The sequence below is a fragment of the Fukomys damarensis genome, unplaced genomic scaffold (assembly GCF_012274545.1).
Source record: "Fukomys damarensis isolate Sample0158 unplaced genomic scaffold, DMR_v1.0_HiC HiC_scaffold_19, whole genome shotgun sequence".
In the NCBI taxonomy this organism is placed as follows: domain Eukaryota; kingdom Metazoa; phylum Chordata; class Mammalia; order Rodentia; family Bathyergidae; genus Fukomys; species Fukomys damarensis.
In genome coordinates, this window is record NW_022900931.1 from 51936006 (window position 1) to 51948647 (window position 12642).

General features: G+C 50.6%; 1 protein-coding gene across 6 annotated transcripts in view; it reads right to left on the reverse strand.

Moving 5' to 3' along the window:
- Positions 1-1248: 1248 nt before the first annotated feature.
- Positions 1249-12642, reverse strand: part of CUNH19orf12 (chromosome unknown C19orf12 homolog) — an 11802-nt gene continuing 408 nt past the window's right edge. For 2 of the 6 annotated variants that reach the window (XM_010641010.3, XM_010641011.3), the window contains exons 2-4: positions 11698-11720; positions 9020-9189; positions 1249-4287 (exon numbers count right to left, since the gene is read on the reverse strand). In XM_010641010.3, coding sequence (XP_010639312.1) covers positions 4022-4287; positions 9020-9189; positions 11698-11708 — 447 coding nt within the window. In that variant the 5' untranslated portion in view covers positions 11709-11720 and the 3' untranslated portion in view covers positions 1249-4021. Of the gene's footprint in view, positions 4288-9019; positions 9190-11697; positions 11721-12283; positions 12439-12642 lie in introns of those variants that run through there. The other 4 variants (XM_010641012.3, XM_010641013.3, XM_033765707.1 and 1 more) reach the window with 3 other exon arrangements.

Genomic DNA, 12642 nt, shown 5'->3' on the forward strand with positions numbered 1-12642 from the left:
TGGAAATCAAGGAAATTTCAGCTCCCACGGAGCCCTCCCGCCCAGCCCCGGGACTGGCTTGTCAAGGCTGAGTTGCCAGCAGAGCCTGCCCTCTCGGTGACAGCCCTGGCCGGGGCAGGCCTGGCCTTTGGTGGACACCAGGTCTCAGACCTGAGTCCCGCGGGCCCAGCCTGGCAGCTGGGAAGGTGTTGAGGAGTCCGAATGGGTGGGGCCCAGCTGCGTGACAAAGGGACCTGCGTGACCTCAGTGACAGCCTGACTCTTCCCGGAGGAGAAGAGCATGCATGACTATGGAGTTCAGTATGCTATTCAAGATGGAAAATGTCCCCTAACAGCAAGCCCCGAACAGAAAGTGTGTATTCTGGTTCCCTTTTCGTGTATCTGCAAATCAATGTTTTCTCCTTCACACTAAAAAAGAGGACAACTCTAGAGCCCACTGAAGCTATAACAGTGGAGAGGGTGGCCAGGCCCTGGTCTTAGATTTTTAGTTCAAGAGACGCTGTGGGGGTTTATTCAGCAGGAAGAGCAGAGGTGATGGTCCAACAAGAAGGGTGCACTCAACTTTCACAGGTGGTTGACACCCCCCCTGCCCTGTCCCCCATTAACATAACTCCAGCGTTGCAGAAAGGATCCAGTGGCTTGATCCGCTCTAGGAGGGTCGCTTTGTGCTGGGGCACAGCATTTGCACTGGCTAAGCCGAGCCGAAGAGCAAGCTCTCTGCGACAAAGGCTCCATCCTCGCCAATTCTCCCTGGGACTCAGGTCACTCTGGAGCTTCCTTTACACCAGTGGAGGGCCGGTACCGAGCTCTCCCGAGCTGACCCTCAGAGGCGCCTCCCTCCGCACCCTGGGAGGCCTGTGCTGCAGCCCTCAGTGGGCTGCAAGCCCTGCCCAGTCCCTGGCACAGAGCTGGGGGAGCCTCCTTCCACCCTGTAAAGCCACAAGCCTGGCACCTTCCCATTGTTTTTGTGTAAGCCTCTGGATGTCAGGTATCTGATACGAAATCCACAGGATGACTTTCAGAAAAGTTTATTGTAATCTGACGACGTTGAGTTGTAGTTCTGAAAGCAAAATCAATACAGTACTAGGGCAATCTTAGGGGCATGTCTTAGTCACATTCTCACCTCTGAGGCACAATGCCCGACATGCACAACTTCAAGGGAGAGGTTTATTTTGGCTCAGTTTTTTAGTCCATGGGTAGCTGGCTCCAAAGAAGAAACAGCATGGCAGAGGGGCCTGGCGGAGGAAAAGCTACTCACATCATGGCAGCCAGGAAAGAGAGAAAGGAGGAGCCAGGGAGGGAGAGATACCCTTCCTGGTCACACCCCCAGCGACGTCCCTCCCCCATCAGGCCCACCTCCTAACAGCAGGCCAGCTATAAGCTCCCATGATCCACCATAATCCAACCACCTCCCCAGATCCCCAAATCCTCACCTATGAGTGTCTGAGGCTGTTGGGAGACATCTAGATATAAACTATAACAGGGTAGAAACACTCCTTATGGTGGTTTAGGATCCCACTCTTACTGGGTTAGGGGGGTGCTGAAGTTTCCTTTTAGAGGTGGTTTCTAGGTTCTTTCTGTCCTGAACAAAGAATTGGTCAAGACAAGCACAAAAGGTAGCAAAGTTTCACATTTATTAAAATGTATAGGAAAAGGAAAGAAATATGCTTTGCAGAATGAGTTTGGGTGAAGTAAAAGTAGGAAAAGAAGTATACTCTACAGCATGAGGGTGGACCACTGTGAGAGAGCACAGACGCCATGAGGAAAATGGCCGCCACCTTTTGTACCTCCCACTCCTCAGGCTGAGGTCAGGTCCAGGTTGGCCTATCAGAAACCTGCTTGGGTTCTTGGGAGAACTGAAGACAGCACTCTCTGATTGGTTCCTTGTGCCGAGCTATTCTGGGCCTGCTGCTCCTGGAACTTTGAAATTGACAGGTTAAGCCCACTTTCCCAGACAGTTTGCCCATCTCCTGCCTCACCACCACTTCAGAAAGAGCAAGACTTCTTACTGAAAATGTTTCTCTTAAATTCTAACTGAAGAACTACCAGTTCCTGAAAACTGGAAAGCTTCTGTAAGGTGCACGAGAGAGGGCTCTGGCATGGTACAGAGCCAAATTTTGGCATCTTCAGTTAGTCTCAGTGACTTCAGAGAAGTTAGAAACTCGACCCTTGGCTTCCTTGTTTTCGAAACATAGGAGGATGTTTCCTCACTGGAGGAGTTTATATAGTGTTTCAAAGACATTGTTTACCACACGATGGATATGGTGCTAGGCTGCAGAGAGAGGAGACCCCTAAATCCTATCCTCCTTGACATAATATTTCTAATAGAAACAGGAGAAAAAGAGGCAAGCAAGAAAGGTTAAATTAAATGTGTGTGAAGTATTTGCCCTGGACTGAGCTCATGAACCAAACCCAATGGCCCAAACCAGAATGGAATCACTGATGTTCTTTTGGAGAAATCAGGATAATAAGAGGCAACAGCTGCCAGGTGTGGTGGTGAATAGTTGTAATCCCAGCACTTGGGAGGCTGAGGCAGGAGGATTGCCATGAGCTTGAGGCCAGCCTGGGCTACATAGTAAATTCAAAGCCCAGACTGAACTACAACACAGCGAGATCTTGGGGAGGGAGGGAGAGAGAAAGAGAGAGAGAGAGAGAGAAAAGTCATACAGCCATGTCCCCAAATAAGCCACCTTTGGCTGGGGTGACAAGGCACTTTCCTTAGCTTTAGCCTGTACAAGCAAGGCCAATTTCAAACAATGTTCTGTTTCTGATTTCCCTTAGCTTTCTCTATTTATTTCTTCTACTTGGCTCTTCCAAACACTCATTCTATTTTACAGAATAAGGTGTTGCCTGATTCTGTAAGTGTGAATAAAATCCAAATTAGATCTGTCTGCCTCTGTCTCTGACTCTCTTTTCTTGAAACGGTTGCACTGTGCTTCCTACGCTTAGTCCTGAACTCCTGGGCTCAGGTGAATCTCCTGCCTCAGCCTCCCAAGTACCTGGGACCAGAGAAATATTCCAGTGTAGCCAGTTCAGTTAAGATCTTTTACTTTGTTGTAATTTTACCTTTGACACAAATAAGTTGAGTCATGATCTGTCTTCTGACAAAACAGAGCTGGGACAGAGAACAACAGAAAGGCTTTCTTTAGATAAAGTGGCAGGAGCCAGGCATGGTGACACACGCTTTATAATCCCAGCACACGGAGGCTGAGGCAGGATTGCTTGAGTTCAAGGCAAGCCCTGCACAGTTTTGAGGTGAAGCTGGGCACCCTGGTGCAAGCCTGTAGTTTCAGCCACACACAGCAACTGATCACCTAAGCCCAGGAGTGCGGGGCCAACCTGGGCAATATGACGGGACCGTGTGTGTCAGGGGTAAGAAATATTTGACGTGATATTTAACCTAAGACTAGAGAACAAAAAGAGCCAGAATAACAATAATAAAAGAACTTCCATGACTTTTGAGAGGGGGAAGGCAAGACCCCCTGCCTGGGAGGGGCTAGGCCTGTAGCCAGCGGGACGAGGGCCACGTTGTGTGGCTTTTGTGGCTCAGCTTCCTCCCACCAGACCATTCCAGTCACTGGCGGGGTGGTGCACACTCAGGAGCTGACAGGGCTCTAGCAAGGGCTGGCTCTGAGACCCTGCAAACCAGAAGCCGGTCCGATCCTGCAACAGGGCCCCCTTCGGGAGATGAGGAGGAGTGGGAAGTGGGGTCAGCAAGGCACGGTGCAAGCTGACTTCTCCAGGATCCTGGGAGATTGAGAGAGGGTTCGGAGAGTGGCCATGCGTCCTGCGAGAGTCTGCCCTTGTTTCTGCAGCTCCCCAGGTTGCCGGGCCACACATCTTCCTGGGAAAGAGTCACAGTGACGCAGCCCAGCACCAGCCTCTGCAGCAGCACCTTCGGCTCCAGTGTACGGCGATATGTGGGTGACGTGCAGCCTTCTTGTGGGGGGGACCTTCCGGGCTGCCCTGCCTGCCCAGCAGCCCCCAGTCAGTCAGAGGCACCCACTTCCCCGGCGGGAGGCCTAGTCGTCATAGCAAATCTCGGCTCGCAGCTCCTTGGTGATATAGTTCACCAGCATGGCCAGCAGCTGCTGCTTCAAGGTCTCACTGCCCATGACCAGCGTGGTCAGCTGCACGGCGTCGGTCCAGTTCAAGTTCCGCACAATGGCCAAGGCTTCGTTAAAGAGCTTCTGCTGCTTGGCAGGGGGCAGCTCCATGAGGACCTGAGGAATTGGCTTAAACTGCCCGCTCGTCATCCAGGCACTGAGGAGGCCCCCCATGGCGCCCCCTAGAAGACAAGGAAGGGTTCGTTAGCCTCGGGCTCTCGACTCACTGAGCACATGTCCACCTTGGTGACGAGCGGGGACACCGGTGAACAGGTCAGAGTGAGCTGGGCTCCCTGCTCCACCAGGCAGCATGGAGGGCAAAGGTCTATGTGGCCTTCAGTCCCTGTGCCCAGACAACAGAACCCAGACACACCTTCCCTGAGCACCTCACACACAGGCAAAATGAAGCAAGTGCCAGCCCCACCTCAGGACTGTGCCACCTAAAATCCTCTTCATGGGCAGAAGAAGGCCCTGTGTTTGTCCCAGGAAAATGTCCCTCTCACCACTAAAAAGGGCTGAGAGGCAAAAGGATTTCTGAGGAAAAGCATCTCTGTGGTGAAGCTGAACTGCCTCCATCTGTGGCGGATGGGACATCTGCCCTTGAGCTGGGGATGTTTCCAGGGAACTCGCAAGGCTGAAGGACTCTGGGAACAGAGAAGACGGTTCTCGTCTCTTGACACAACGTTTTTCACACAGCCCCTCCAGGTCTTTCGATGACCAGTAGCGAAGTGAATGTAACTTAGTACTTCTCTTTCTTCTAGGTAACAAGGGCACAAACATTTTCTAACAATTCAAATGCACTGCCAACGTTAAGACGTGCTATCTTGGGACTTGAAGATACCTAAAATGGAGAGTCCCACCTGCCCAGGCCACACACAGGGTGGCACAGGGCGAGGGGCGGTGCCCTGGGATCTCAAACTCCAGTCCCTTCGGGGGTCCAAGTGGGTGATCAAAAGGAGAGAAACAGGCAGAGCAGCCCTGCACCCCAGATCCCGTCTCCAGTGGCGACCCTGCATCAGACCTGTGTCTTTAAAATGTCTCGCAATTTTAAAATATCAGCAATCAGATATTTAAAGATGCAGCCCGGCTGGACCTAGTGACTCACTCTCAAAGGACAGAACAGGAAACAGAAGCTTCACAGCAGAAAAACCCAGCACGCACATCACAGGTGATGTCACGAGGCTGTGCCATCCCCCTGGACTTCAAGCAAGAGGAGGGCTTTTCACCTCCGATATATTCTTTCCAAAAACCCATAACTCCAGTCTAACCATGAGAAACATCAGATGAACCCAAACTGAGAGCCATTCTTAAAACATCTGCTCAGTACCCCTCAAAAGGATCAGATATCTTGGACTGAGAGACTGTCACAGACCAGAGAAATAGGGCGATTCAGTGCAATGTTGCAAACGGTGGAAGAGCTAAAGCAAGGCCGAGGAACAGTCAACAGCGACCCGTGCACCAGTGTCGATTTCTCAGCTTCCACAGTGCCCCATGGTCCATGTTAGCGCTGGGGACACAGGGCATGAGGAGGGACGGGGTTATTCTCCACACCAAACCTTTGCAACTTCTCTGTACATTTATTATTATTGCAAAATGAAAAGTCTGCTTCAGGCCCGAGGTGCCGCCGGCGACCCTAGCTACCCCTGCGAATATGGCACCGTGAGCAGCCAAGAGCTTCACGAATCCACTGAGAAACATGAGCAGATGACAACAGGAAACGGCAGGGGAGCAGCGGGGATCGGCACAGGGAGCCGGGCGGTACTGGTTACCGTGGTCTGCCTCAAGTTGGGATAAAAGCAAGAGGCGTTCGGTGCCTTGGGAAGTATGAAAGCTGCCAGGGAGCACAATTCTCCTCTGTCGGGAGGAAAGCACTCACAGAGGACCCTGGGCCTGTCTGCAATGCCTGCAAGGAAGATGGCCGGCTGGTGAAGACGACACTCAGTGCCCCTTCGGAACTGGATGACCTCAGCGCATGACAGAAATGTAAAATCCACTTAGTATGAAGTAACTCACCCCGCAGCACTGTGTAAATTAGTGGCGGAGAGAAGACGAGACAACTTCTAGAATAAAGACGGGAAAGAAACTACTCTCAACTCTGCTACCGGAAGAAAATACCCCTTAACTCCCCAATGATTGCAGATGAACAGAAGATGCATCTTTTGTACACCTTACAAGTTTTAGATGAGGCTGTGAGGTTTTTGTTTTGTTTTGTTCTTGTTTTTGTTGTTTGTTTGTTTGTTTGTTTTGAGACAGGGTCTTGCTGTACAGTTCAGGCTGGCCTTGAACTCACTATGTAGTCCAGGCTGGCCTCATGGCAATCCTCCTGCCTCAGCCTCCCAAGGGCTAAGAGAACAGGTGTGCCTGGCTTAGGATGTAGGTTCTGATATTTAGAATTCATGAAATTATCCATTGCAAAAAATAATATAGAAGACAGCTGTTATCATAAGCCTTATGTAATATTGTAATTTGCTTACATTTCTCCCCGGATCTCGGTCAAAATACTTAACACTCTTCCCCTTGAAAATATGTGGGAGTGGAGGAAAGTGTGTGTAAGCTGGACACTGTCAGATGAGAACAATACTGTCACAATTCTACGATATACTGCATTTGCCAGTGCTGTTTTTACACAGTAAAGCAACAGCTTTGGAGCCCAATAAGAAATAAAATATTCACCGGGCATGGTGGCACACGCCTGTCATCCCAGCACTTGGGAGGCTGAGGCAGGAGGATCTCTGTGCGTTCGAGACCAGCCTGGGCTACATAGTGAGTTTCAGGTCAGTCTCAACTATGTAGTGAGACCCTGTCTCAAAAAACCAAAAGGAAATAAAATATTTAATTCCAAAGCGGGGGGTGAGGGAGGGAGGAGAGAAGGAAAGAGAGAGAGGGAGAGAAGAGAAAAGAAAAGAAAAGAAAGAGCAAGCAAAGCAGCGTGGGCCACAGAGAAGCCACCCTGGTGAAGACACCGCCTCTGGTCCTGAGAGCAGGGCCAGCCGGCGTCCTCCCGAAGGAAAGGAATGTGCTGGAGAGCGAAGCCAGCTAATTCACAAGTTTCACTGAACTTTTCCCCATGACACCAGTGAAACGCGTAGAGCTGACAAGAGTTGCACTCCTCCGCACTAAGCCTTTATGGGAACATCAATATTTGATTTAGATCAGGACTTAATGCAAAGAGTCGCCAGGACTATCAAGCAGCAAATGACTAGCTCTTCGGCAAAGAGACAATTCCTTTGTCTCATGCTCCCACCCATGACCAGGGCCTGGAAGGACCAAGTCCCCTGGGTCCCCTTTGCAGACAGCCTGTTCTCCTCCAGCTTTTACTCAATCGGAATAAAATATGTGCTCCCCGATGGCAGCTGGGTCCAGGAAGGCGTCCCACTAAGCACCTGGCTGGGGAAGGGGCAACAATTTAGAAAACCACCCAGGAGCAAGGACATGGCCTTGTCGACTCCCTTACGTCTTGCTTCCTGGATGGGAAGGAGCGGAAGTTGGGACCTGAGAATTCACCAAATTTGGAAAGGGAAAGATGCACTGGGCAGGTGTGGGGCCACCCCCACCCTTGTCTTACTTCCCAGTGTGGCTTTAGTTTAAGGAAACGTCCTTGAATGTCAAGGGAAGAGCAGCTGGGAATCCGAAGTCACCCGAGCATAAAAGTGGGCCTGTCTGCCCATTCACGAGACTGCGCCCCTACCAGGAGGGTTTTACCACACCGCGGGCAGGTGCCGGGCAGACCAGGTGGCAGATGCCGAGCCGTCGCAGCTACACCAGTTCTACCTCTCAGTTCCCTGGCTGGCGGTGGCCTTCTGACCCCCCTGCCAGCCCACCGTTTGGGCAAGCTGAGCTGAGCCACGTGGCTCTTCCAAGGCTGGGGACGTGGGAATCCTTCCTGCCCCTAATCCAGAGAAAGAAACTTCCCCTGAGCTTCAAGGACCAACAAGCGAGTTGGACCCGATGTTCTTTCGTCACTAGGAACTGGCTCTCCCACTAAAGTGGAAAATGAGATGCTGCTCTAACAGCAAATGCAGGTCCCAGGCTGGTCTGGTCCGGATGCTGCAGTGGGCGTTCTGCTTTCAAAGCGGGGGGGCTGGCCCTGAACACGCTGCCCGGGGAAGAGGGGCCAGAAGTGACCGCACAGCCTCTGCTCAGAGTAGGGGCTCAGCAACCCCCGCACTCCCACCAGGTCCCCGCCGAAGAGGCATGATGGTGATGCAGAAGGCCACCTGAAGGTCGCAGATGCCTAGCCTTAGCCTCCAGGACTCATCCCTGGGGGACAGGAGGGTCAGGGGGCCTGGGATCCCCCACTGGGGAAGGGGTCCTCCAGTAAGTGAGGGCCGTGAGGGCGCTCTGCCCTTCTGAGGCAACCACAAAGAAGCTTATGTTTCTATTTATTCATTTATTTCTTCAGTCTGGAGGACTGAACCAGGGCCTTCACACTGAGTTGTATTCCCAGCCCTTTTTTTGCTTTTTATTTTGAGACAGGGATTAACTGAGATGCTAAATTGCTCAAGCTGGGATCAAACTCTCAACCTTCCTGCCTCAGTCTCTCCTGGAAGGCCAGGATTACAGACGTGCACCACCATGCATAACAGCACAGATCAGATAGATACACAAAGATCGTTTCACAGATGCAACTTTAACTCCACAAAGCCCACGCACAGGCATCATTATTTTGGGTCTTTTGTCTTTTTGTTTTTTTGTTGTTGTTGTTTTGTTTTGGGGACAGGGTCTCACTATGTTGTTCAGGCTGGCCTTGGACTATGTAGCCCAGGCTGGCCTCAAACTTGGGGCGATCCTCCTGCCTCAGCCTCCCGAGGGCTGGCACAGACATCACTCTTACAAGGTGGTCTTCTCTATAATTTCAAAGACCCTTTTATGACACCACCAGAGCTGGCTGTCCGGGGAGACACCTGTACTTACCAACAGCTAGTCCCGGTGGGCCACCGACCAAACCACCAAGGAAGGCCACAGTCCCTGTGACCAGAGCGCCCATCCCAGAATGCTTGACAGCAGCCTTCATCTTGCTCTCCTGGGAAATGGAGCAGAGCAGCTTCATGACGTCGTCCACCCTGACGGGCATCTCAGCAGACCTTAAAGGTGAATTCATGGGCAGAGCTGTCATGAGAGCAGGAAAACTTCCACCCAAATGCTACTCTCCCCAGAGATCTGAGGAAGGGTTGCCCTTTCCTGGAAAAGACAACAGCTCTGCCCTGTGCATGAGAGACCACGTCTAGTCTCGTGGAAGTTCCCTGTCTGAGAAGCAGGGCAGCCCTTAGCTCATAAGCAGCACAGTGGACCAAAGGCCATGCCTGCCCCGATGAACTCCTGTTTTGTGTCAGATCGAAAGCAACCCAAACCACATGCTCTGTCCAATCCCAAGGGAGGCAAGGCCGACCCAAGGCATCAGTGGCCAGGAAGTCCTAGAACACAGAGTTCCACCGGGGCCCTCTTTCAGACAACAGAGCACACAAGCTAATACCAAGCCAAGAAAAGAGAGCTCTGGGGCCACAGTGGCACCTGTCTACTTTGTGCCCTTGGGGTCACAGACTTGGCTTTCGGAGGGACACATAGCTACCCCAGGCTGCATCCGGTAAGGCCGGGCAGATGCGAAGTGACAGGTGAGGGTCTGGGACTGTGCAGACCACGTGTCCCTTCCTGAAGCAACGACTCTTTGAAGCTCAGGTGGGTCTACAGGAGACGTGAAAAGCAGAGCCAAGACGAAGGCGTGAGATGAGCAAGCTGACAGAAAAGAAACCCAGGAGTTTGTAATGTACGCTGGATCCTTGACTTACAAACTCAGTTTATCCCTGAGGGCTGGCTGTAACTTAGGTTGGTCAACTGAAGGCTTAGGTTCCTCTACACAGCTTTCAACGCCTCTCTCCTGTGTACAGGCAAAGCTCAGTGTCCTTTGAGAGACGTGGGCCCAGGATTTCCCAACGAACCCCACACAGGAAAGGGTGGAGGAATGTTCGAACCTTCCAGAACTCCTTGAGAGTTAAATCTGTATGAGACCACCTGGAAGCACAAGCAGCTGACATTCAGGTTGTAACTCAAGAACTTGGTCATAAAATAAAACTAAATTGCTGGTCACAACCCAGGTTGTTCCTATGTCTGGCTGGTCGAAACTTGAAGGTCCGCTGTAGCTGGAAAGATGGACCTTTCTTTTCATTTTTATTTTTATAAAAAATACTGAGTACTGGGGATTGAACCCAAAGACTTCACACTGAGCTACATCTGCAGCCTTTCTCATTTTGAGGCAGGTTCTTGCTAATTTTCTACACTGTCCAGGCTGCAATCTTCTTTCCTCAGCCTCCCAGAGTGCTGGGATCATGGGTCTGGTCAAAAGGACCTTTAGAACAATAAACTTGGGGGAAATGAGGTAGAATAGAAGAGATAAAGATACGTAGAAAGGAAGTAAGAAAAAGCAGAACTAAAACCTATACTTTTTAGAAGATTATAACTCCAGGACATAGTCAGTTACCCACAGTTATCTACAGCAATATTTCTGGATTTTGTTTATGCTTCCTTTCTTCTAGGCCTGTCATACCCAGATTCCCTTAAAGAAACTTAAGTTCATAAATTTGCTTAGTTGGGGAGCTGGGGATTTACCTCAGTGGTGCTGCGCCTGCAAGCACAAGGTCCTGATTTGGAGCCCCAGTACCAGAAACAAAAAATTGGACAGCTTCAATAAAATGGACACCCCCCGCAAATAGCTTACTTGGTAAAGTGCAGAAACCTGATCATAAGATAAAGGGAGAAACGGTAAGAGTTCAAAGAATGGTTTTTAAGCAAAACTTCTTATATCTATCCAAACAACGGATGGGGCTCACACCTTTCACCTGTAAAACGGGCAATTAGCTTTCCTGTGGATGGGGCCCCCCAACCAAGACCAGGACAAGAACTCTCCACAGATTCAAAAATTCCACCACCAGAATACATAAATATTCCCAGCTCAAACTGTAGCACCTCTCTTTTGAGGCACACTCTCCTTCTGTGAGTGTGCACTTTTACACTTCTGCCTAATCACTTTATGTTTTTGTTTGTTTTTGTTTTGTTTTGTTTTTTTGTGGTACCGGGGATTGAACTCAGGACCTTGCACCTACGAGGCAGGCATGTTGCCACTGAGCTAAATCCCTGGCCCTTCTTTATGCTTCTTTTTAAAAATGACCTTTAGGAGACTTGTCTGGGGTCAGGAAACTGTCATGGTAGCAGGGAAATATCAGGCAAAGGCCTGAGGGCAGGCTGGGATTCCCCACTACCAAAGGATTAGAGCGCTTCCCTCCCTGTTCCCATGATCAGAACTTGTCCACACAAGTCATGACAATACACTCACAGTATTATGGGAAAGGCACTTAACATGACACAAGCAGCCAGGCATGGTGGTACACGTCTGTAATCTCAGCACTTGGGAGGGTGAGGCAGGAGGATCACCACAAATTCAAAGCCACCACAAATTCAAAGCTCCATAATGAGTTAGTGAGTTCAAGGCCAGCCCATACTACAAAGCAAGATGCTGTCTCAAAACAAACAAACAAGCAAAAAAAATCACTGCAGAAGCCACCCAGGAATGGGGAGATGGTAGACAAGACTGGACTTACTCAGTGGCCATGGTCCTGAAAAGCTATGTGAACAAAAAAAAAAGGAGGTTTATTTCAAGTGCATATTGAGATAACCTAAGGAATTAATTTTAGGATAAAACCTTTCAAAAAGCTAAAAATCCTACTGTAAAATATCTAATCACCTTCTGGCTTAGCTCTGGTTTAGACTGAGATTTTAATCTGTCAATTTATTCAAGAAAGAGGGAGGCACAGCCCAGGCCTCAGGAAGGACCCCCTGAAGACTACAGGGGACCCCATTACCAGAAGCCTGAGGACCCCGCCCTGCCATCCTTGGTCTGCAAGGCTCAGCCTCCGGACTCATGCTCTTTTCAAGAAATATCAGATAAGGACCCAGATTGTAAAAACTGCAAACGAGCCAGGCAGCTGAGCGATCCACCCCTCGGCAGTTCTCCGGGGGTGTCAGAGCTCCAGGTGCGCTCTGACCTTGGTGAACTTTATCGCCCCACTTCTCCATGCCCCAGGACACAGGCCAAGGTGGGTGCCACCAACAACACTGCAGATCAGCCTGCAAAGTGTGCGTGTGCTTTAATTAGCTGCCAATACTTAAACAGAAGACTTCACTTACGCTTCAGATTCCGGATTTCTCTTAGAAACTCACAAGGTCATAGTAGATCTGCCCTTCTAAGTGGTAACCTGGTCCAAGGCTGGGCAGGGACTGGCATCCACCCAGGACACACACGCACAGACGCACACATGGCAGGGCCTGGCGTTGGCATGAAGCTTATGTACCTTCTTAGTCCATAAAAAGGTCATTCCTCTCAAAGGATCCCTACTACTTCTCAGAAAAGGTAACGAAGCTCACTGTCCCCACAAAACCGATCTGGCCCAGGGAAACACTGTCCACGCTTCCCGATCGTCTCCAAAGGAGCCAGCACCCGGATCTCCTTTCGGGCGGGGCAAGGCCGCGGGTGCGGGCCGAGGCGA